At 48.3% G+C, this 23655-nt stretch overlaps 2 protein-coding genes across 10 annotated transcripts in view; one reads left to right on the top strand and one right to left on the bottom strand.

Moving 5' to 3' along the window:
* Arsg (arylsulfatase G) overlaps window positions 1-5029 on the bottom strand; it is a 99998-nt gene extending 94969 nt beyond the window's left edge. For 2 of the 4 annotated variants that reach the window (XM_030246381.1, XM_006534348.2), the window contains exon 1: window positions 4941-5028. The gene's annotated coding sequence lies outside the window, so the exon portion shown is untranslated. Of the gene's footprint in view, window positions 1-4940 lie in introns of all 4 variants that reach the window. The other 2 variants (XM_006534349.4, NM_028710.3) reach the window with 2 other exon arrangements.
* Window positions 4764-23655, top strand: part of Slc16a6 (solute carrier family 16 (monocarboxylic acid transporters), member 6) — a 22744-nt gene continuing 3852 nt past the window's right edge. The window contains exons 1-6 of one of the 6 annotated variants that reach the window (XM_030245458.1): window positions 5071-5114; window positions 5592-5838; window positions 14814-15052; window positions 18420-18563; window positions 19757-19885; window positions 22684-23499. In XM_030245458.1, coding sequence (XP_030101318.1) covers window positions 5798-5838; window positions 14814-15052; window positions 18420-18563; window positions 19757-19885; window positions 22684-23499 — 1369 coding nt within the window. In that variant the 5' untranslated portion in view covers window positions 5071-5114; window positions 5592-5797. Of the gene's footprint in view, window positions 5425-5525; window positions 5839-11560; window positions 12087-14813; window positions 15053-18419; window positions 18564-19756; window positions 19886-22683; window positions 23500-23655 lie in introns of those variants that run through there. The other 5 variants (XM_017314216.2, XM_030245459.1, NM_001029842.2 and 2 more) reach the window with 5 other exon arrangements.

Genomic DNA, 23655 nt, shown 5'->3' with positions numbered 1-23655 from the left:
TTAAAGAAAAAACAAAAACAAAATAGAGTAAGACTGTTTTCCTGGGGACCCACGAGTGTCTGTTTAGACAAGACAGAGGAAGCCAGGGACTCTCTTGAGCACGGCAGGTTGAATCACCTCACCAACTGTCTGGGGGGTGGGGGGTGGGGCAGCTAGACGTCACTGGAGCAAAGGTCAGTGTTTCTAATACGCAGCTTTCCGACATCTCAGATTAGTTTTCATGACCCAGAGCCACATTATAAAGCTGAATGCCACATGGGGTTCATTCCTAGATGCAACGTGATTAACACTTTGCTCCGACGATTTGGGTTCGTGTTTTAGGATGTTTGCAACAGGCCCAAGGCTATGTTCCCTTTCGTGTGGCTGGGTGTTTTCCTTTATTTTAAGCGATGAGGGGATGACACATTACAGGAGCCATAAGCGAGGAAGACCGAGGAGGCTGGGAGAGAAAAGCAGTGGTGTTGAAATCCAAGTTGCTCCAGAGTTAATGAGACACAGCCATGGGCAAATGATCAATAGGCCACTGGATGATAACCGGGTGTGAGGGAATGAACACCCCCACTGCTCTGAGTGACCTCACTGTCCCCAAATACAGCATGCTCTCACCCATTCCTGCCTTCCTGTCATTCCGTGCAGCTCTCCTTTGGCACACACACACACACACACACACACACCAAACTTCCCACGATCCTCCCTGCTGGTTCTCCATACCACAGAGCTCCACTCTACTCAACTCCCCAGGAGCCCCAGAGTGTGACACTTTCTGGAAGGAAGCTCCCTGGGAAACCAGCACAGCAGCAAGCCCTTATAAACTTTCACTCCTTGAGCCTGGGACACCGTGGGGAATACTGTCCTGTCCTTGTCCGTTACAACTAACCGAGCAGAAAAGGAGACACTCGGAAAAGACGCTTGTGTCTCTCCATCTGACTATCGGGGACTTTTGAAACAATGGATACCCCCACCCCTACCACCCCCATCCCTGCAAACTAGGAGATGCCTCTCCCCCCAGAACCTCATGTTGGGTAAAGGAAAAGGCATCACCCAGAAGGGGGAGTCAGAGCTTGACTCCCAGATGTAACAACTTGTCAGACCACCTTACAGTGTGGGGCTGAAGTTCAGACAATGCTGAGCAATGGTGGGCAGGATCACACCTTAACAGGAGTTCCTTACACGTCTCTGGACCGTTATTCTCACTTCAGGGCCCTGCAGATGGACCTAAGTCAGGATAGGGGCTCACTAGAACTCTTTATTCCAATTTCCAATGTGACTCTATTGAATAAATCACCCTTTCTCCTGTTTCTCTTTATTCAGCTGTTTTAATTGCCTTAAGGGCAGGTGGCTGTTCTTGGCTTTTGTGGGGTACAGACTGTGACCCCCAAGTTCTGTGACACCATCACTAGCTGTTCCTCTCCAAATACCTAAGTCCCTCAGAGCAGTTTCTCCTCTCTCCTTTCTACCGACTGACTATCAAGTGGGAGTCAAGACCACAAGATAAACGCACAGCCCCTCTGCCTGGATACTTCAGTTAACAGACGTGAGCTTCTCTGTCAACTAGAGAAACGGATATTAGCGTTTTAAAAGCAAGAACTAACTATAATAGGATCTAGGCCACTCGAGCAGAACAGAAACCCTTAGGTAGGTGTCTAGTAGGTGCAATGGAAAAAGGGGAGGTGGAACCCTGAGGGGCTGAGGCCTTCCCTAATAGCCTCTCAGATACTCTCTTCTTCTGAGGCTATCCTGAAGACCCAGCAGCCCAAAGCAGGCTTGCAGGACCCTCCTTCTGAGCTCCAGGGGAGCCTTCTTTCAGACTGCTTCCCAAGATGAAGTTCTCACAGGCTGGTAAAAGCCACGAGCTTATTTGCAAGCCAGGGTCATATCTGCCTAGCAACCCAACCCAAAGACTATAAGTGTGGACAGGGAACAGGCAGGCCAACTTTGCACAAAGGAATCTATTCTCATGCAAATGACCCTAAGGGCTAGAAAAGAAAGACAGAGAGAGAGAGAGAGAGAGAGAGAGAGAGAGAGAGAGCGCCTGGGGCAGCTCTGAAGAAGCTGTTTCCCCACACCCCCAAGAAGATGCTGAGGGACTCTCACAACAAACTTAGTGCCTTGTCTGCTGCAGAGGAAGAGGGGACTCTGCCTGCGCCACACAGAGATTCCCACTGACCTACAGAAGAGGACAACCGTACAGCCCGGCCCTTAGCTTAATTTCCTGATTTTTCTGGTCCTGTACTCCAGACTGCAAAGGTCTCTTTGTTCTTATTTAGGACTAAACAAAGTTAGTTCTGTCTGGGGGCTTTGATTAGCATGGTAATGCAGTACTGAGGAAGGGAGAAAAACAGGGGCTTTCATCTTTTCCCTGGATCACTAGGCTTCAAGGGAAAAAGGTGAGGCCCGGCTCTGACCAGCAAAAGTCATCAGCCTGTGGCCAGCAAGGCTGGATTCCAGCCACCTCTCCTTATCCAGACACCAGGGGTCCAAGTCAATCTGCCTCATCTCTACAAGGGGAATCATTGTACCACACCAGGACAAGCCAAACCTGATGGAGCGGACCTATAATTCCAGCACTTAGGTGAATTCCGAGGATCGGGAATTTAAGGTCATCCTCATCAGATTTTATCTCAAAAACCCAAATAAGTCAGGCATAGTGGTCCATGCCTTTGGCAGGTCTGAATTTGAGAGCTGCCTGGTGGCTATCCTGGAACACAGAGAAACCCTATCTGGAAAAACAAAACAAAACCAACACATCAAATCACATGGGTGCTACTTAATTCAGTATCGGAACCAACACAGATGTAAAACAATGAGTTATAATAAAATAGCAATAATACACTTTTTTTTTTTTCAAGACAGTCTTTCTCTGTGTAGCCCTTGCTGTCCTGGAACTCACTTTGTAGACCAGGCTGTCCTTGAACTCAGAAATCCGCCTGCCTCTGCCTCCAAGTGCTGGGATCAAAGGCGTGCACCACCACTGTCCCCGTGAAGTAATACATTATTAATAATTAATTCTACCTGGCTGCTGTTACTGCCCTCCACAGCCTGGTTTTATCCAGTCATTCATTCATTGATGTCTAGGACTTTGGGCACTATCTAAGTTTTAAACTCAGAGGTTGAGAAAACTCAAGAGGTAGGCATCACGGCACATGCCAGCGTTTTCAGTGCTTGGGAGGCACAGTCAGAAAGATTGCAAGCCCAAGATCAGCTGAGCTCCATCTTTAAAACGTGTCTTAAAATCGTGCCATTTCCAGCCAGGCAGAGCGTATTGTGCCTGTAGTCACAGCTACAGTGCAGGATGAGGCTGGTGGACGGGTTGAAGCTAGGCGGTGCAGACCAGTTACAGACAGACCTTGGTTAAGAAAAAGAAGCCTGCGACAGGCGGTGGTGGTGCACGCCTTTAATCCCAGCACTCGGGAGGCAGAGGCCAGCCTGGTTTCAAAGCTGTCTTGAAAAAACCAAAAGAAAAAGAAAAAAGAACCCTGCGATCCCATCACTTTGGAGGCCGAGACAGGAGGATCTTCAGTTTTAGGTTAGTCTTGGCTTGGCTAGTGAGATCGTGTTTTTTAAAAACAAACAAACCAGGATTTGGGGGGGGGGGGGTCAAATATAAGTTTGAAGCCAGCGTGGACTACACCTGTCTGGGATGGGGTAAAGGTTTAATTATTCCCACAAATTTGCCAGTTATTATTCAGTGGTAGCCTGGCTGGACTACAGTGACCAGAGTAACACACTCTGCACCAATACACCTGCCTCCTCACTTAGCCACACCAGAGCCTATTGACAGCACTGGGTGACTGCATTCCCAAATCCTGGGGGAAATGACAGAGCAAGGAAAGGTTTTTATTAAAATTTTGAACCGGTGCTCCTCCCGGTGGGTGGCGACCCTTCAGGCACACTCCCAAAGTAGGTTCTCTGCAGTTTCTAACATCAGAAAGACAATCTCTGAGCCACAATCAACCGACGTGGGTTGCCTAAGTCTGAGGGGGGAAGGGGGGGGAATGCAGAGGAACAGGGCTTTTGCTGTGAGGCAGTACCCAGTTTTTCTCCAGAGGTGTGAGATGGAGTCCAGGAAACCAACTTTGCGCCCCCTCTGGCTCTGAACAGTCCCTAATCCTCAGACACGCGCTGTCCTCAGGAATAACTCGGGCTTCTCCGGAAGCATCCATTTAGTTCATAGTGACCTTTGGGATCAGGGGGCTTGGAGGTTTGGGGGTCTCGATCCCCCCAGAAGCCTCCTGGGGGGGGGGGGGGTTAAGGCTGCCGTGCACCTGTGCTCACGCCGCCTCCCGCCTAGGCGGGTGCGCGCGCACGGAGAAGCGGAGATGCTGACTCAGCCAGGCTTCTCCCATCTCTTTCGCGCAGCGCGGATGCTGGCGGCTGGTGGCTGCTGCGGCTGCAAACAAGGCAGCACGGGGAGGGGAGGCGGGGGAACACGACAGTGCACCGGCAGCAACCCAGCCGCGGGCTCCTTAGGGCCCATTGCGGCACTTCCCCCCGCATGCCCGGAAGGGGAACTGGCGGGGCGCGCGAGTTGACGAAATTTGGGGGGGAAGTGGTCTCTAGAGGAGGAACTCGGGATCCCGCGCGTGCTCCGCTCACACCCAAACTGGAAGGAACCTGTTCAGTCCGGGACCAGGGACGCGCGGGACCAGCCCAAACGCGCGCCTCCCCTGCCCTCCCAACCCCCCCTCCCCAGCCTCCTCACTGGCTCCCCAAATCCTCAGGGCGCGGGCGGACCCGGGAGCTGCGCTCGGAGAGGGGGTGCAGGGGCGCACTCGGTCGCCCCGGGCTCGATCGCGCTCCCGCTCGCACTGCAGCTAAGTGCCGGGGTCCGATCGGGCCGGGATCACACGGGCACGCGCGGATGAGGGGATGAGGGCGTCGGGCCAAGGACCCCAGAGGCGTCGGCGGGGATGGGCGACCCGCGATGACAGCGCGGTTACCTTCCGTGACCCCCAGCCCCGGCAGCCGGCAGGCGGGGCGCGTGCCTTGCGCGGCCCCGATCCACGTGGGCCCGCGCGCGCGCACCAGGCCGGCCCCCTCCTTGCAGGCGCTCGGCGCTCCCAGCACATGGTCGGCGGCGCGCCCCCGAGGCCGGCGGAGACCGGCTGCAGCCGGTATAGGATAAGAGATAGGCAGAGAGAAGCGGGGCCGGGGCGCGGGCGGCGGCACGCACGGCCCGGGAGGAGGCGACAGGGTTGGGGGGCGGGGGGAGGGTGTGGCTCGGGTGGCCGAGGCTGGCGTGGGTTGGGGGCCAGGGTACTCCAGGCTCCCCGCCCGGAGCCAACTTGATAGAGACTCTGGCCCACGCCCTAAGGGGTTAAACCTTTTTCTCATGTTACGGAGCGGTTTATAAGAAGGCTCCGGAGGCCCAGCCTCCGCCTTATTGGGTGCCTTTTGGGGTTTATTCTCTTCCCTTCTAACTTGGTGAGTTGGTTTTATTATTTTACACGCTTAAAAGTTTGATTGTGGGGTATGGGTGTTTGTTTGTTTGTTTTTTAATATGTGTTGGGGCCTTTTTTTTTTTTTTAAGGGCGGGGAGGAGGAAAGCTTTTAACATTTTAAAGAGGTTAATCCGAAAAATATTCTGACAGTTGGGAGTGTTCGGAGCCACTGGGATGACGCGCTCGGGCAGTTGTGGGCAACTGAGAGTTGAATGTCCATGACCCTAAGTATAGATGGGTTCCAGGAAATACCTTAAAGGGTGCCCTGGCCTTTGATCGTCCCCAACCCGGGGTGAAAGGAGCCAGGCTGTGAGGCGAGTCCGGCGACCGTCTCAGACCCTCTCTGGATTTTCCTCATGAAGTTGCCGGCGCGTCAGCAGAGCGAAATGTCAGAGAGGTACCTTCCTTCCCCGGGCTCGCGCGCGCACCCAAGGCGGCCACTGAGGCAGCACGAGGGAAAAGTGGAACTTCGGGTCTCCATCCCTGTTACCCCCCTCCCCAGGGCGGTCCCGGAGAGAGACAGATTTCCCTTCGGAGCGTGGGTCCCACACCTTGCCGGGCTGCACTGTCACCCGCTTGCTGCCTGCTGGTCGGTCCCGCACAACTTCCAAGGTCCGCCGGGCTACCAGCGGCAGCAAAGTGTCGTGCAGCTGAACGGCTCCAGGCGTGGGGGGAGAATGATTTTAAAGAGGAAATAGGTTAATTTCCTTCTGGGTTGTTCTCAATCCCTGCACCGCAGCAGACAAGTGATAGAAGTTTGTTAGATGGCGTGTAAAAATGTCATCGAACAACAGGGTAGGGGGGAAGATCGTAGGAATTGAGGAACCCATTACAACTCCTTAACCTGGAAGCTGGTGGTTTGTACAGCTAGGCACTGTGCTGGCTGCTTTTGACGGGAAGGGGATTTCTACCTTAGGATTGAGATTTCAGCCTCTGGTGATCTGACTGGTTTTTTTTGTTTGTTTGTTTGTTTGTTTGTTTTGTTTTGTTTTTTTTACAAACCATTCTGATGAGTGTCTAGCTACAAGAAAGTGCCAGTTCCTATACTAAGGTCTTCCCGTGTGCCAAGCACTGTTAGGTGGCTCGGGGGTTGGGGAGAATACAGTGGTGAAACACCTTTCCTGGTAATTAAGGGACCAGCGGCACCCGGCACCGTCAAAGATAGAAACTGACAGTATGTAAATAAACAATGCAGTCAAGTGGAAAACTGGTCTTAATGAGTACCACTGGCCCTGAGTTTTCCTTCTGCGGTTTCCAGAAACAGGACTTTTCCTCAGTGGAACTCCAGAGGAAGACACTTAAATTAGGGGCTTGGGTTTCAACTCGATGGTCTTGCAAACCGGGTGAATAGCTTGTAGCCAGTGATTCATTCAAACGTGGCTGAGGCCGTTTAGCAGGTTAGAGTTGGGGAAGTTTTGTTTTTTATAGAGAGAATTCAAACGAACTTCCCACACACACATGCAGACTGGTCCAGACAACTGAGGCTAGAGACAACTTGTCAGAAGCTGTATACTCCGGTCTACATCTTGAAGGAGCTTCGAAGTGCCTCTGTTCTGCTGACACCAGCAGCCGCCAGCTCATTGCCTTCTAAGCTTGTCTTTTGAACTTCGCCCAGAACTGACCCTAGACTAACCCCAGAGACTGTATGATAATCCAGTATCTTTATGTCTTTTTGCCAAATCCTTACAACAAATTAAATCACAGTGAATGTCCCAGGTAATTATAAATCTCCAAGTCCTGTAGGACACCCATTTAAGGCCTGCTTCCTTCACCCTCTCAGGGAAACAGGCTTATTATCCTGTAGCCCAAACTGGCTTGAGACTTACTGCGTAAAGAAGCCTGCTTCAACACATAGCCCACTTCCTGTCTTGGCTTCCTGAGTGTAGCTGTCTATAGGTCTATAAGCAAAGAACTTCACTCCAGTTTGTTTTGTTTTATATTCTCTCCTTTTTCTTTTTTGACAGAGACATAAGGGTAACCAAAAGCTACTAGGAAATACACTAAACTGTCCAGCCTTTTTTTTTTCCATCAGAAGGACATTGGGGGGTCTTGGGTGAAAAGCCAGCAGGCGCTTACTCAGAATAACAGAACTATCTAATGGGGAAAAACCTAGAAATCGCCTTCACAGATGCAATTTAGCCATCAGGAGATTTCTGCTAGTCCGGAACCACTGCCCAAAGGGTTTCCAGAAGATAAACCCACACTGGGCTAATCTGTAGGTGGTAACTCAGAGTCAGTCGGGGTCAAAGGCCATCCCTTGGGATTGCCTCTTCTTAGGGGACAAGCTTTGGACTCAGAACCTAGTTAGATTCAGAATCTACGTGTTGGGAACACTGAACATCAAGAAGAGAAGCCGTGGCCGGAGACCAATCAGGTTGTTTAACCAGCTCTGCCATTTAAAGCCCCACAAGGTGTTTCCCATCAGATACAAAACCAAACGGACTGGTAGTTTTCGCAGTCTGTAATTTGTGGAGGCCTTTGAGTCGTCAAGTTGAAAGGTTGGGCCTCGGTTGCTTTGTGCACAGTGTGCACAGTGTGACGGTTCGTAGAGCCCAGTGGCCTGTTGGTTAAATGGCAGGAGGAAGAGCTAAGCAAACTGCTTATTCTGCAGCCAGACACTTCCTCGTTTTAAAAGGCATGAGCTGTGTGTTGTTTTGGGGGCACCCCCAAGTCTCTTATTTTGTTTAGTAAACTTTGAAGAGGACTAGTTTTGTTTCTGTTGCTTGTTAGTGTTTATTTCCTTTGATTGTTTTTGTATTTTGTTTTTGGTGTTTTGTTTTTTGAGGTGGAGGAGAAGGTAGACAGGACTGTAGTCCAGGCTGGACTTTAGCTTTGCTTGCTTTCTCTCTCTCTCTTTCTCTCTCTCTCTCTCTCTCTCTCTCTCTCTCTCTCTCTCTCTCTCTCTCTCTCTCTCTCTCTCTCTCTTAGACAAAGTCTAGATGTGTAACCAAAACCTAGCAATCCTCCTGCCTCGGTCCTCTGAGTTGACCACAATGCCCGGATTGTTCAGTAAACTTTGAGCAAGCGTCTGTGATACACAAAATGCTATGCAGGCACTGAGTCTGGGAAGAGTATCTGATTGCCCTGTAGGTAGCCCGCCTCATACAGTCTTTTCCACTCAGGGAGGAGGGTTGAAATAGGGTCTCATGCAGCCCAAACTGGCTCAAACTTGCTTATAGCCATGGGTGGCCTTGAATGAATTTCTGATCCTTATGCCTACAGGCATGTTGGGTAGCACGCTACCATGCCCAAGCTCTTACGCGCGATCTTAGCTATAACATGCCAATATTATCTTCCAGGAAGGCTTGTACTCTGTTATTGTGCCATACTGTGGTCTTATCTCAAAGCCACCCATGGTAGGATGAAGGATGTTCCAGGCTTGTAACTGGAATAAATGTTAGAGTTGGCTTGGCGAGGCCATCTTCCCTTTATGATGATCCCAATAAGAAGGTAGAAAGGTTTGTTTCCCTTCATCCTCTGTTGGTTGGGCGTGGCTGGCTAGTGCCTTTAATCCCAGACAAGAGGGTTGCTGCAGATTTGTATGTATCATGAATGTAGTGAAAGCTGTATTTGGTTGTAGCCAGAACAGAGAGGCGCAGACATAAAGCATAAGTGAGCAAACTATCGCCCAAAAGGGGCTCAGGAAATAAATAGGAGCAGTTCAGTGTCTTCTGCCCAAATCTAACGTCCAGCTGCGTCACACCCACCCCCTCAAGACCCTTCCAGAGCTAGCACTTTGCCTCTTAGCCCGGTTTCCTTGGGCCACCCACTAGGTTCAGCCTGCAGTCATATCAGCTGATGAATAGAGTTAAATGCTAAAGTCAAAACTATCATCTGTTAAAGCTGGAGGATGCCTTCGAGATTCTCCAGTCTCCGCTAGCTAAGTGCCTTTAATCCCAGCACCTGGGAGGTTGAGGCAGGCCAGGCAGATGGCTACAAGTTCAAGGCCAGCCTGGTCTACGTTTACATCAAGTTCCAGGATGGCCAGGTCTCCATAGAAAGATGGCGTCTCAATAAAGAACAACAAAGATTCCCCAGTCCCTTCTAAAGAGGAGTGCCAGCTCAGAGATGGGAAGTGACTACCTCAAGTCACAGAGTTGTGTGGCTGAACAGTCCCTCTGTCCAAGGTCAAGAGTAGTTCGGGGATGGGAGGCAACTGGGCAGGTAAAACCCACCTGATGAAAGGAGGGAACCAAGTCCCACAGGTTGGTCTCTAACAGACACGTGAGCATTGTGGCATGAATGCATTCCACTTGCCCTGAGACAGAAATGTAAATAAATAAGTTAATGTAAACTTTTTTAAAAAGTTTTTTGCAGAGTGCTTTGCCAGGCTGGGGATGTTGCTAGAGTACCTGCCTCACATGCACGGAGCCCTGGGTCCTTAGTATCATGCAAGCCATGTGTGGTGACCAGTGCCTACAATCTCAGCACTTGGGAGAGCTTAGAGAAGCAGTAGGGTCAGAAGTTTAAAGTCATCCTCTACTCCATAGTAGCTGTGTGAGACTGTCACCAAAAAAGCAAACGTGCTTTGAAAAAAAAAAATAGACTTCCCCATAATAAACATAGAAAGCACTACTTCCCTCTTCGGCCTTTAGTTGGCTCCGACAGTCTGATTCTGGACTGTTTGGGCCAAAACCCTTTCCCTCCCTGGACACGGTCCCCTGTTTTGCCCATGAGGAGAACAAGCTGACTTTGGACTCTCTTGCAGCCTAAACCTCCTGTAGTTTTAATTTCATTTGAAGGCAATAGGTTGCTCCTAGCACTATCGGGCTTTTTCAATAGTGTGAGCAGCTGCAAGCAGAACTTGGAGGTTGTCTAGACACACCTTCTGGTGATGGCAGGGACTTCAGTTCAGTGCAAACCACACTTGCAGTTTGGTTGCACCCATCCAAATAAAATACAGAACTTTAATCGGGATGGAGGCTAGAAACTTCCCCCGTGTGGTGGCACACACCTTTATTCCCAGCACTCAGGAGGCAGAGGCAGGAGGATGGATCTCTGTGAGTTAGAGGCCAGCCTGGTCTACATAATGGGTTTCTGGATAGAACAGCCAGAGCTAGTAAGATCTGTCTCACGAGAAAGAAAGATAAAAGCTAGGTGTGAGGTGACATAAAAGGACAGATTGAGCCAAGAGGACAGATTTGTGAAAGTAAACAACCATTAAGGGATTCCTCTCACATCAAGATGAGGCCACGTTAGTTGAGTTTATCAGAGGAAGCCTGCTGATGGGAAAGGGGGACCAGAAGGAGCAGAGGTGTGGAGGCTGCCAACAGCAGCTGCAGAGACTGCATGCAGCTTGGAGAAATGACACAGTGACAGGCAGGATAGCTGGAGATCACAGGAGCCACCAGGAGCCTTTTCTGACCAGGTGAGTCAAGCTTTAGAATCAGAAGAAAAAAGGCTCTGCAAGATAGGTTGGGGTCTGATGAGGCACATAGAAAATCAGGTTCGTTAGACTGCTTCCTTCAGAGAGAGAAGAGTGATTGAAACACACACACACATACACACACACAAACCCAGCAATGCAGTGTTGCCAATAGATTCATTTTTTAGCCAGGAGGAACCTATGAGCTTCACCAAGGAGAAGGTACAGTAGACAAACTCACACGAGCACCAAGGCTGCAGGCTCACCACCTCTATGGCCTCCCTTCTATCAGTGTCCTTCCCCAGGGAAAACCACTGTCCCAAGGCCAACACTGGGAAGTACTTTTAAACCACAGCTGGCTGCTGTTCGCACTCCTCTGCCCCGGCTCCCTGTCTTCAGGGCGACTTTGGAAAGATTGATGAAGGAGAAGGGTTGTTGAGACTTCCCTTGCTGGCAGACTCCTGACTCCCGTCATGGATCGAAGGCTTCCCATGTCGGGCACACTAACCACTGTGCTGCAGCTGTCCCGACTACATCCTGGAGCTCTTTCCCAGCCCTTGCTGCCTTTTCCTTCATTCTCAGGTATGAGGCACAACAGGAAAAGACCTTTGCAAAGGGCACCGGCCTCTTCAAGCATCCCAAACCCTGTTCCACTTGGCCAAATATTTAACAGGGCCAGAGTATGAAAAAATGAGGGTATAGCTCCTTCGAAATACAGACCGCTGTGGGAAATAATAGGATGAATGCGTTGTAGGTTAGATATGTCACCGTTCAAGATCTGTGAACTAGGAGCCGACGAGGTGTTTACATTCTCCCAAGCTTGTCAACCTGCCTTCAATCCTCAGGACTTACGTGGTGGAAGGAGACATCTGTAGTGGCTATTCCTGGTTGTCAACTTGACAATATTTGGAATGAACTACAATCCGGAATTGGAAGGCTCACCAGTGACCCTTATCTTGAGGCTTGGAGATCCTTATCTGGATCTTGGTAAGGAGATCTTGAGCCATAGTGGCTATGGATTCCAGAAGATTAGATCTCCGAGTTTAAGGAACACACCTTTAATCTGGGCTATACCTTTTCATCTGGGATTAAGGGTGTGGTGGCACACACCTTTAATCTGGGCTACACCTTCTGCTGGAGACAATATAAGGACATTGGAAGAAGGGAGTCTAGCTCTTGCTCCTTTGCCTGCTTGCTGCGTGAGACTGAGTAACTGCTAGATCCTTGGACTTCCATTCACAGCTGCGACTGAACAATTGTTGGGAATTGGGCTGCCGACTGTAAGTCATCAATAAATTCCTTTACTATCTAGAGACTATCCATAAGTTCTGTGACTCTAGAGAACCCTGACTAATACAGACATCTAACTCTTGAAAGTTGTCCTCTGACTTCCACACACATGCCCTGACACATGGGCACACACATATCCACAGAATTATTTTTTTCCAAGACAGGGTTTCTCTGTGTAGCCCTGGCTGTCCTGGAACTCACTCTGTAGACCAGGCTGGCCTCAAACTCAGAAATCCTCCTGCCTCTGCCTCTGCCTCTGCCTCCCAAGTGCTGGAATTAAAGGCGGATGCCACCACTGCCCTGCAAATTATTTTATTTATAGTTTATTGATTTCTACTTTTTGTGTACATTGGTATTTTGCCTGCATGTATGTCAGATCCCCTGAAGCAGGAGTCACAGACAGTTGTGAGCTGCCATGTGAGTGCTGGGAATTGAACGTAGGTCCTTTAGAAGAGCAGCCAGTGCTTATAACCACTGAGCAGTCTCTCCAGCCCCACAGAATTATTTTTGTTTGTTTATTTTGTTTTGCTTTTCTGGGCAAGGTTTCTCTGTGTAGCCCTAGGGCTATCCTGGAACTCTCTCTGTAGACCAGGCTCACCTCAAACTCAGATCTGCCTGCCTCTGCCTCCCAAGTGCTAGGATTAAAGGTGTATGCTACCACCGCTCGGCCACAGAACTAGTTTTTTAATTCTTTTTTTTTCCAGAGCTGAGGACTAAACCCAGGGCCTTGTGCTTCCTAGGCAAGCACTCTACCACTGAGCTAAATCCCCAATGCCAAATTCATTTTTAAATTAAAACTCACAAGTCTGCTGCATACATACTAACTTTGGAGGGGTGTTCGTTTTTGTTATTTTTAGAACTTATATAATCCCAGCCAGTTGGGAAGGTGAGGCAGGAGAATTTCAAGTTTAAGTCCTGCCTGCTTATCAAGACTGTGTCAGGATGAAAAAGCAGTGTGGGGCTGTAGCTCTGAGATAGAGTCCCTGCCTTAGGAGTTCTAGGCCGTGCCAAGCTCAGTACTATATAACCAAAGCAAAGAAACATCTTTGCCTGATGCCTTAGTCATGTGACTGTGGCCACCTAATATCAGAAGGACTATGTAAATACCTGGAAAATGACTGGTGTGCAATGGCATCATCAATTCTTCGTTGTTTGGTTGGTTTTGTTCGGTTTGGATGGGGATGGGGGAGAGTGGTTTTTGGCTTTGGTTTTTGTATTCTTTTTTTGTTTGTTTTGTTTTGTTTTTTTGAGATCGGGTTTCTCTGTGTAGCCCTGGCTGCCCTGGAACTCACTTTGTAGACCAGGCTGGCCTCGAACTCAGAAATCCACCTGCCTCTGCCTCCCAAGTGCTGGGATTAAAGGCCTGTGCCACCACCTCCAGGCTTTGTATTCTTTTTTGAGACAGGGTCTCCTATAGCTCAGACTGGCCTTGAACTTGTTATGTATATGCCCCAGCAAGAAACATCGCCAATAGGAGGTCTGACACTCTGGATTAATTTATCAGGAGAGGTCCCACTGCTCTTCGTTGGGCTAAACATGTCTATGACCATTTTGAAAGTCTCTGTGACTGAAGAGGCTACTAGAGTCTTTCACTTAGCTGTGTTGAGGCTTGGCGCTGCTCACCCTGTTGAAGTCTGAAGAGGAAAGCATAATGAGATCAGCAGTGACCCCCTTAGGTTCACATGTTCAGGCCCTTGCAGGCCAGTGATGCCCCATTTAGCCCATGTTAAGTATTTGTCATGGCTTCTGAAATTAACTCGCTCCTGGCGACCAACTTGGAGGAGCAGAATCTACATCCAGAAAAACTCAATGTTTTCACATGGAGAATTGCCTTCTGTCCATGAAGATACCTCTGCGTGGGACACCAAACAGGATGCTGTTTACTGAGCTAAAAGGGTTGAGTGGGTGACTTGATACTAAGTAGACATGAGTGGGAAGTCTCAAGTGCTTGCTACATGGAAGGCTCTGGACAAGTCTCCCCGTGTTGGCCTTCCCTCCCCATAAGCATGCCTCAAGGCCAATTGATTGATTGATTGATTGATTATTTTATTTTGTTTTCAATACATGTAGGGTTTCTCCATGTAGCCCTGGCTTTCCTAGAACTCTGTAGACCAGGCTGGCCTCAAACTCAGAGATCCACTTGCCTCTGCCTCCCAAATGCTGGGCTCAAAAGTGTTTGTCACAGCACCTGGCTCCAATTTGTTTTCTTTACCTAATCTATATTCTTTGACATCAGCATCCATGCTTGGTCTGATGAACATTCTGCATCCTTCAGAGGACCTTCAAGTACTCTGCTCGGGCTCTTTGTGTTTTTGTTTATGGTTTTTCTCACTTTTAATTATGACAGAAAAGTCTCATGTTCAGACTCTTTGCGGGTCCCGTGTATAGTATAAAATATTGTATAGATATAAAACTGTATAAATCTGTACTAATTCTATGTGATTTAAATACTTAATAAGTAGTTCTTGTCAGATATGTTTGCTAAATAGGATGAGAATCAGCTGGCTGTGGTAGCATGGGCCTTTAATTCCAGCATTCATGTGAGACAGCACTAATAACCAACAGTGATCATTCTTGCATACATGAGTTCAAATTCGAGGCCAGCCTGGGCTACATGAGACCCCACCTCACAAAAGAGACAGAGAAGAAGAGAAGACAGGAAAATGATCAACTCTTATATGATTCGTCTGATTCTCTCTCTCATGTTTTTATTGCAGATCAAGAATGACCCAAAAGAACTCGAAGCTTTGTGCCAGAGCCAATGTGTATACCCAAGTGCCTGATGGAGGATGGGGCTGGGCAGTAGCTGTTTCTTTTTTCTTCGTTGAAGTCTTCACCTATGGCATCATTAAGTCATTTGGTGTCTTCTTCAATGACTTAATGGACAGCTTTGATGAATCCAATAGCAAGATCTCATGGATAATATCAATATGTGTATTTGTATTAACATTTACAGGTGAGTACATGGGCGATCTGCATGTGTGTTGGTGTTAGCGTTTACATGCCAGTATACATCAGTACAGCTCAGCCTGTGCACTATCTGGTCCTTTTAGTCTGCCCGCCTGCCTGACAGTTGTCATTGGACCTATGATGTATCCTCTCAGCCCTGTTTGACTTGTCTAGCATCAATTAAGGAATGTGGTTTTTAGCAGGCTGGGGACCAGCAAGAATTAGGCAACAGTGAAGAAAAAGCCATGGTTGTCAGATGTAGTTTCTGTAGTCCAACACACATTTTAGACACGTACTGCCTGCAGCTTGGGAGGCAGTTCAGTGGGAGAAAGCTTGCCTGGCACATGTAAGGCCCCAAGTTCGATTCCCAGCACCACAAAGAAGGAAGAAGTGAGATACATATAGCATGTATGATACTTGTGGCCTGTAGAGCACTTTGAAGACAGTGGTAAACCCGAGTCCTCCAAGGACCTAGCCACTGGCTAAGAAAGAACACGCAGACATTCCTAGGTCCTAGCATGGAATGCACATGCACCAAAAATGGAGCCACACGGAGTCAACTCAGAGTGGCTCCTGAGCCGGGATAACATGAAAATTCATGAAGCATTTTTTCTAATGATTAAGAATGCTTTGCCTGCATGTATGTCTGTGCACCACTGGTGTGCCTGGGGAAAAAAGAGGCCAGAAGATGATACAGGATTCCCTGGAGCTGGAGGTATAGAGGAAGTGGTTTTGATTTGCTGAGTAGGTGCTGGGAGTTGAACGGGTCCTGAGGAAGGCCAGCCAAGGGCTCTCAATTGCTCAGCCACCTCTCCAGCTCCTCTGTATTTTTAAAAAGGAAACTCATTTAGCATGCTAAGGCTCTGGGCTCATGAGACATGCTGAAGAAACAGAACAGAAAAGGTTCAGTGCAGACACAGGCAAGATGGGGTGTGTAAGGATGGACAGTCAGCCCTGTATCTCAGGGTTCTTCACTTACAGATTCAACCAGTCAGGCTGAAAATGTCCCAGGGCTGTTGACCATTGCTGGGTCTACCACGGTTAACACAGCCAGACATCTTCCTTGTGACGCTCATTATTCTACCCTAAGCATAGTGTAACAAGTGTTTGCGTGCTATGGCCTTCAGTTAGGGATTGTAAATGGTGTGGAGATGATGTAAGTATGTGGAGGATGTGTAGAGGTTATATGCAAATACTGTGTGGGCGTAAGGAACCTGAGCACCCGTGGATTTGGGTCTCCTTATGGGGCAGGGAGTCCCAGAAACATTCCCCATAAGATTATAATTCATGTATTTTTCCTTGTTTTTGTGGTACCAGAAACTAAACCTCAAGTTTCATGCATGATGGGCATGAAGACATATAACATGCATGTACCACAAAGCTATAATCCCACTTGTAAAATTATAAATATTATCCTGAGGGGACACTGAATCCCATCACCCAGTTCCCCAAAACACTTTACTGACTCACTGTGGTACAGTACTCGAAGATCCAGTGCATGAGATAAGATGGGGGTGGGAAGCTACTGCCGATTTTCACGAGTTCACACATTCACTCTCACTTGGGTCTGATTTGAACATGTGAAGTACCATCTCATGTTCATCTGTCTGTGAGGGGCAACACCAAGGCTTTCCTGACAGGCTAGGATGCTGAGCTTGCCACATAAATATACATACACAGACACATGCATAACACATATATACATATACGCATGAATATGTGTATATATATACATATGCATATGTAAACAACATACATATATACATATACACATATGCATATGTATATACACATGCACAGACAGACACATGCATACATACACACACAGACATGCATACATACATATATACATTACACATATGCATATGCACACACTATATACACATACATGCATACATATGTACATATTTAGTTTTTCTGGTTTTTGGTTGGTTGGTTGGTTGGTTGGTTGGTTGGTTGGTTGGTTGGTTGGTTGGTTGGTTTTTCGAGACAGGGTTTCTCTATATAGCCCTGGCTGTCCTGGAACTCACTTTGTAGACCAGGCTGGCCTCGAACTCAGAAATCTGCCTGCCTCTGCCTCCCGAGTACTGGAATTAAAGGCGTGTGCCACCACGCCCGGCTTTCTTTGTTTTTTGGGGACAGGGTTTCACTGTGTAGGTAGCACTGGATGTCCTGAAACTCAAGTCTGTATAACCAGGTGGTCCTTGAACTCACAGATCCATCTGCCTCTGCCTCTGCCTCTGCCTCTGCCTCTGCCTCTGCCTCTGCCTCTGCCTCTGCCTCTGCCTCTGCCTCCTGAGTGCTGGGACAAAAGGAATGTGCTATCACCATTCGGCCATACATGCAATTTTAGAAGTTAAAAAAAAGTATAAGTTTACATTGTGGAAACTAACAGTAACGTGTCTATTGATTCAACATAATGCCTTGCCTTGCCTCCCCTCCCTTCCCCTCTCCTGCCCTCCCCTTCTGTCTAGTGTGTTCCTCTTTGACCCAGCTCTGAGTGGTTCTCTTATCTTAGTGTACTCCAGCCAGTGTTGAGTCGAATGTAAGTGGGAAAGAATTTGCTAGATTTCAGTGTCCCTGGGGACAGAGTGTTTAGAAGCCAAACAGCCTAAGATTCCTCACTGCCCCAATCAGCTGTCCCGTGGCTATTGTCTTTTAAGTGAACATGCCCGGGAATGTGTCTTATTTTCACCCCATGTTATTTTCTGGACAGTCCAATGAAACTAGGTAGACTTTGACTAAAGATAGGATTCTTTTAGAAGAATCTAAAGCAGTGGAGATAGAAAATAAAAACAGTTATTAGGAGGAGAATGATCTTAAGGAAAGCCAGCGAAGGCTGGAGAGCAAAATAAATGCACATGCAACTCTGTATTGAGCAAAGATGGCTCACCTAAAAATGTATTTCATTTACCCTTCCTCACAGATGCTGGAATCTAAGGTCTCGCTCATGCTGGGCAAGCTCCAACCTAAGTTCTACCCCAGGCCCTGGCTTTCCACTTGCTGTTTTGTCATTAAAGCACTGGGAGATTGAGACCAGGGTCTGGCTAGTGTAGCAACTGCTCTTCCCATGAGCTTCGACCCCAGCCTTCTTTTTAAGTTTTTGCCCAAGATGGCCTTGAACTTGCAATCCTCCGGCCTCAGCTTCTTAAGTAGCTGGGGTTGCACTCTTGAGTCTCCAGGACTGGCTCTTTGAATCTGAACAAACACTAAAATAACCTCTGGCCCGACCAATAGCCATTGTGGGAAACAGCCCAGGTTCTTATATCACCCTGAGATGTACATGAAGTTCACAGTGTGTGGGAAGGAACCGCAGTGAAAACTAGCACAGAAACCCAAGGTCAAAGGTCTTTCTCTGTCCCTTTCCCTCACAGCTCCCCTCTCCACAGTCCTGAGCAACCGCTTCGGACATCGGCTGGTGGTGATGGCAGGCGGGTTGCTCATCAGCTTGGGAATGATCACCGCCTCCTTCTCCCAAAGGGTCTACCACATGTACATCTCCATAGGGGTAATCTCGGGTGAGTGCCTCTCCTCCGCTCAAGAGTTCTGCGCATGCGTGTGCCACTGGAAGCCAGGAGGGATGAAACTGAACCCAGATCACAGTGGGCTCTCTTCTCTCTCTCTCTCCCCCTCCCTCCCTCCCTCCTCCCCCTCCCTCCCTCCCTCCCTCCCCCCCCTTTCTCTCTCTCTCTCTCTCTCATTAATTATGTCTGAGAAGTGATTTTGAAATGTCTGAGAAGTGATTTTGAGCTGGGTGGTTCGGGTGGATGCGGTCCCCATGTGAAAATATATCTTCAAGTGTCCAAGAGGTTTTGTTTTGTGAGGGAGGAAATAAAATTTTACTCAGAACTTTTCTCCCGCTCTAGTTTGAAGCCGGGATGCATCATTTGCAAAACCTAAGACGTAAGTTCTTACGTCAGCGCCAGCCAGTGTTGTGCTGGACTCGGTCTTAGGGGGTGTCTGAGAAGACACTGATGGTAGGCGATATATACGTGTGCCCCAGTTTGCATACTTTAAGTTTTGTATAGAGCTCTGCACACATCAGAAGCCTTGGTCAGCCAGAGCGGGTGATACAGGCCTGTGATCTCAGCACTTGAGGATTAGGCTCAGGCAGGGAGATCATGAGTGTGAGGCCAGCCTGAGTTACATGTCTCAAAAAATAAAAAATAAAAAAAATAAAAATAAAGGAGAAAGACTTATTTCCACATACAAATACTACATAAAAATTACTTTGGATAATTTATTCTACTATGAATTGTACAAATTTGGGGAGTTCTGGAGAACGGTTCTTAGTTCTAACGCCTCAGCTCCCTACGCGACTGTAGCTGCGTGTCTTTGTTTGTTTATTTAAGGTTGCAACAACCTCATGCATTGCAGGCTAGCCTCCATAGGACTATGCAGTAGCCACAGGTACCCTCGAACTCCTGGCCTTCCTGGGTGCTGGACTTATAACTATGCACTGCCACACCCAATCTCACGAGGAACCTGGGGATTGAACTCAGGGCTTTGTGCATGGCACGCTACCAACTGAGCTACCCCACACTCCAGCCCCAAGGTGAAGTCCATTTTCTTTGCCATGGTTTTTCTGCGGAATGATTGGCTTGGCTCCCAGAACTTATGAACTTTACAAAGCCCCCTGCTCTCTAACCGTACCCTCCGGGCTCCCACCAGGTCTGGTTCTCACGGGCCTTTGATTTTTTTTCCCCCACAGGTTTAGGGTACTGCTTTAGTTTCCTCCCAACTGTGACCATTCTGTCGCAGTACTTTGACAAAAGGCGTTCGGTAGTCACCGCGGTCGCTTCTACGGGAGAGTGCTTCGCGGTGTTTGCTTTCGCACCAGGTACGTGAGTGATGGTGGCTCATTAGCTGGGGACTGGGGAAGCCAGGCTTGGTGCTATTGCTGTACTAACTTGGGCCAACAGCATGGGTGACTTGTCATGAGATGTCCCAGGCTCTCTCTTCAGCCCATTTATAGAATAGCCTCCTCCTCCTCCTCTCCTATTTCAGGACTCCACACCACTTTATTCTTAGTCCAAGTTTACATAAATGGGTACATGTTCAGTGGTAAGGCTTTCTTGAAACATGAAAAAAATCATCCCTAAAGCATTTAGTAATAGGGACTATTTGAATTACTGTTGCTTCCCTTCCACAAACGCTCATTCCATGTAGACGTAAGTTATGCCAACGAAATCAGCACTCTTGTGTGCGTGTGAGGAATCTCACAGCCACACTGTCTCTCTGGTTTATTTCCCTAACTTAATGTTAATGCACAAGATACAAGAAAAGGTGAGTAGTGGGTAGGTAACCTTCCAGACTCATTCTTTTCTCTCCTCCTTTTTTCTTGGGTTCTCTGCCGTATCCTCTCCTTATACATGCCGGCAAATTCTATCACTGGACTGCATCCCAGCCTGATGCTCTCTCCTGACGAATGAATGCATCGGTGGGTTGCAGGGTTGCAAATAGAAGTGATTAGGAGTTAGGTATTATGATATCTGGAGGCTTTTCAGGTGGTTCAGGCAATTGTGTGTTCACTCACAAACACACACACACACACAGAAGGGAGAGAGAGAGAATCGGAGAAATCATGTCCGCTGTTGAATGTAGGTAAAGGCTGAGCTATGGCTGCCATTCTCTCCATTTCCATTTCTTTCCTTTTTTTTTTTTTAATTTTTACTTATTTATTTTACGTATGTGAATACACTATCGCTGTCCCCAGACACACCAGAAGAGGTCATCAGATCCCAATCCAGATGGTTGTGAGCTACTTTGTGGTTACTGGGAATTGAACGCAGGACCTCTGGAAAAGCAGTCAGTGCCCTTAACCACTGAGCCATCTCTCCATTTCTTTAAAAAAAAAAATCTTGACACAAAGAGTCCGTGAACAGTGAGTGCCCTGAGCTGGCACTAGGCACCATTCCTGGCACTTGGTTCATACTTAAGGAATGTTACATGAGGAGCTGGACACATAGCTGTAGTTAAGAGTGATGACTGCTCCTGCAGAAAGAAGACCCACGTTCAATTCCCAGCACCTGAGGGAGCTGGTGCTCTCTTCTAGCCTCTGAGGGCGCTGCATACACGTGGTTACATAGATATACATGCAAGCAAACGTTCTCATGCTTTAAAAAACATAAAATAAGAATTAGTAAGATCTCAAAGTAAAGTGGTTTGGTTTTTTGGGGTTTTGTTTTTTTAAGGAGGTGGGGTGTATAATTTTACTGTTAACGATGGAGGCGCTTGCTCTCCATCTCTCTCTGAGCTACTTCTGGTCAGCAGCCTCCGCCCTGGGTTCACAGTGAGAGAGGCAAGAGCCCAGGTTGCTAAGGACATACTCAGGTAGAAACTGGAGCACCATATCCTGTAATGCTAGGATAAGAAACACATGTCTTTTGAGTTAAGGTTCACAGTGGAGACCTGCAAGCATCTGTAGGCAGGGTGGACAGTCCATGGGGCACAGTGAGAAAGCGTGCGGTGTCAAAGCAAACATGCTTAGGGACTTAGGTTGGTGTCCAAAGAAAGAGGCAGGCCAACGGAAACGATACGCTTCAGAGCCCAGAAAGGCAGGCGAGGCTTCACGGTGAGGCTCTTAAGCGACTGCCTCTTACTTGGGTTTTTAGTTACTTTTCATTACAAAAGTTGAATGAGTAGGATGCAGGGTGGTACAGTTCGGAGTTGAGTAAATTACTTTTATAAGAGGTCAAATAGTAATAAAAAAAATATTTATTGTATTTTCATGGTATCTGAGCCTCCTGGTATCCAGGGCCTGCTGCATGCAGGTGTTCTACCACTAATATGTCCTTGGCCCTGGGGATCCTTTCAGCTTTGGGAATTATACGTGTATTAGAACTATTCAATTCTGCTGTCTCAGCACAAAAGCATCCGCAGACTCTATGAGCGCACAAACCAGTCCAGTCCAGTCCAGTTTTATTCAGTGGTTCAGATTTGGCCTGTGGGCTATTGTTTGTCGAGCCTTGATGTGGGTTATAGACAGATCTTCCATTCTTAGGCCTCTGCCTGGAAAATCCCACTGCCCAAAGCTCTTTTGGAAAGCTGGGCTGACAGTTTTTTTTTATAGCATATATAGTAATAAGTGCACTTTTTTATAACTCATTTATAAAATGCACCAGAAATCAGAATAAAGGATAGTGTATGGGGATGGGGAGGCATCTCCACGTGGCACAAACGTGAGGGCCTGAGTTTCAGCAGCCGTGTAAGAAGCTGGGTATGGTGGCACGTGCCTGGATTCCCAGTACTAGGGAGGTGGGGACAGGTGGGGCCCGGGGACCAGCCAATCTTGCCAATTCCAGATTCAATGAGAAAGTCTGTTTCTAAAGGCTGGAGTTGTAGCTCTGTGGTAGAAAAGCCTTAAATTTAATCTCCATCACTCCATTCAAAACAAGACAACGGTCAAGAAAGACACCCAGCATTGACCTCTGGCCTCTGGATGCAAGTATATGTCTAGTCACCCCCCTTCTTCTTACCCCACCCAAAGTACAGTCTAGGATGTCTGCATTCGCCCTAACTTTGAGCAGAATTTATCACTAAAACTTTATCCACATTTCTCCTGGCTATTGTCTGCTGGATCTGGAGTCAGTTCTTTGACCTTGAATTTTTTTTCCCCCTTGCTTCTGTCTCTTCAAGCTATCACAGCTCTGAAGGAGCATATTGGCTGGAGATACAGCCTCCTCTTCGTGGGCCTTCTGCAGCTGAACATCATGGTCTGCGGCGCCTTGCTAAGACCAATTATTATCCAAGGGCCGGGGCAATCACCGAAAGCAGTCACTCTGGAGCCCCGCAGAGAAGTTCAGTACATGCTTGAAAACGAGAAAACACGGACCTCAATAGACTCCATCGACTCAGGAGTAGAACTAACTACCTCACCAAAAAATGTGCCTAGCGAAGCGAAGATGGAGCAGGAAACCAGGGCTGAGCAACAGCAGACCCTGGTGACTGCCCCCAAGCACAGCCAGATGAAAGCCCCGCTGTTGGACTTCTCCGTCTTGAAAGAGAAAAGCTTCATTTGTTACGCTTTGTTCGGCCTCTTCGCCACCCTGGGCTTCTTTGCGCCTTCCCTCTACATCATTCCTTTGGGTATCAGTCTAGGCATTGACCCTGACCGCGCTGCGTTTTTGCTGTCGACGATGGCCATTGCGGAAGTGTTCGGAAGGATCGGGGCTGGGTTTGTCCTCAACAGGGAGCCCATTCGCAAGATCTACATCGAACTCATCTGCGTCATTTTACTGACGGCGTCTCTGTTCGCCTTCACTTTCGCTACCGAGTTCTGGGGCCTCATGCTGTGTAGCGTGTTCTTTGGCAGCATGGTTGGGACCATAGGAGGGACCCACATCCCGATGTTGGCAGAGGATGACGTCGTTGGGATCGAGAAGATGTCATCTGCAGCTGGAGTCTATGTCTTCATTCAGAGCATCTCGGGGCTTGCGGGACCACCCCTGGCAGGTGACTAAACTGCTGTTTTCCTTGTATGTCAGTGGGGGGGGGGGGCGGGGTGCGCATGTGCCAGAGAATGTGTATAGAGGTCAGAGGACAACTTGCAGAGAGTCGGTTTTCTCCTTCCACCATGTGGGTCCCGAGGTTTGAACTCAGACCCTCAGG

Source organism: Mus musculus, chromosome 11 (assembly GCF_000001635.26).
Source record: "Mus musculus strain C57BL/6J chromosome 11, GRCm38.p6 C57BL/6J".
In the NCBI taxonomy this organism is placed as follows: domain Eukaryota; kingdom Metazoa; phylum Chordata; class Mammalia; order Rodentia; family Muridae; genus Mus; species Mus musculus.
Note: the sequence above shows the minus strand (reverse complement) of the source record. Positions and strands in the feature narration are given on the sequence as shown.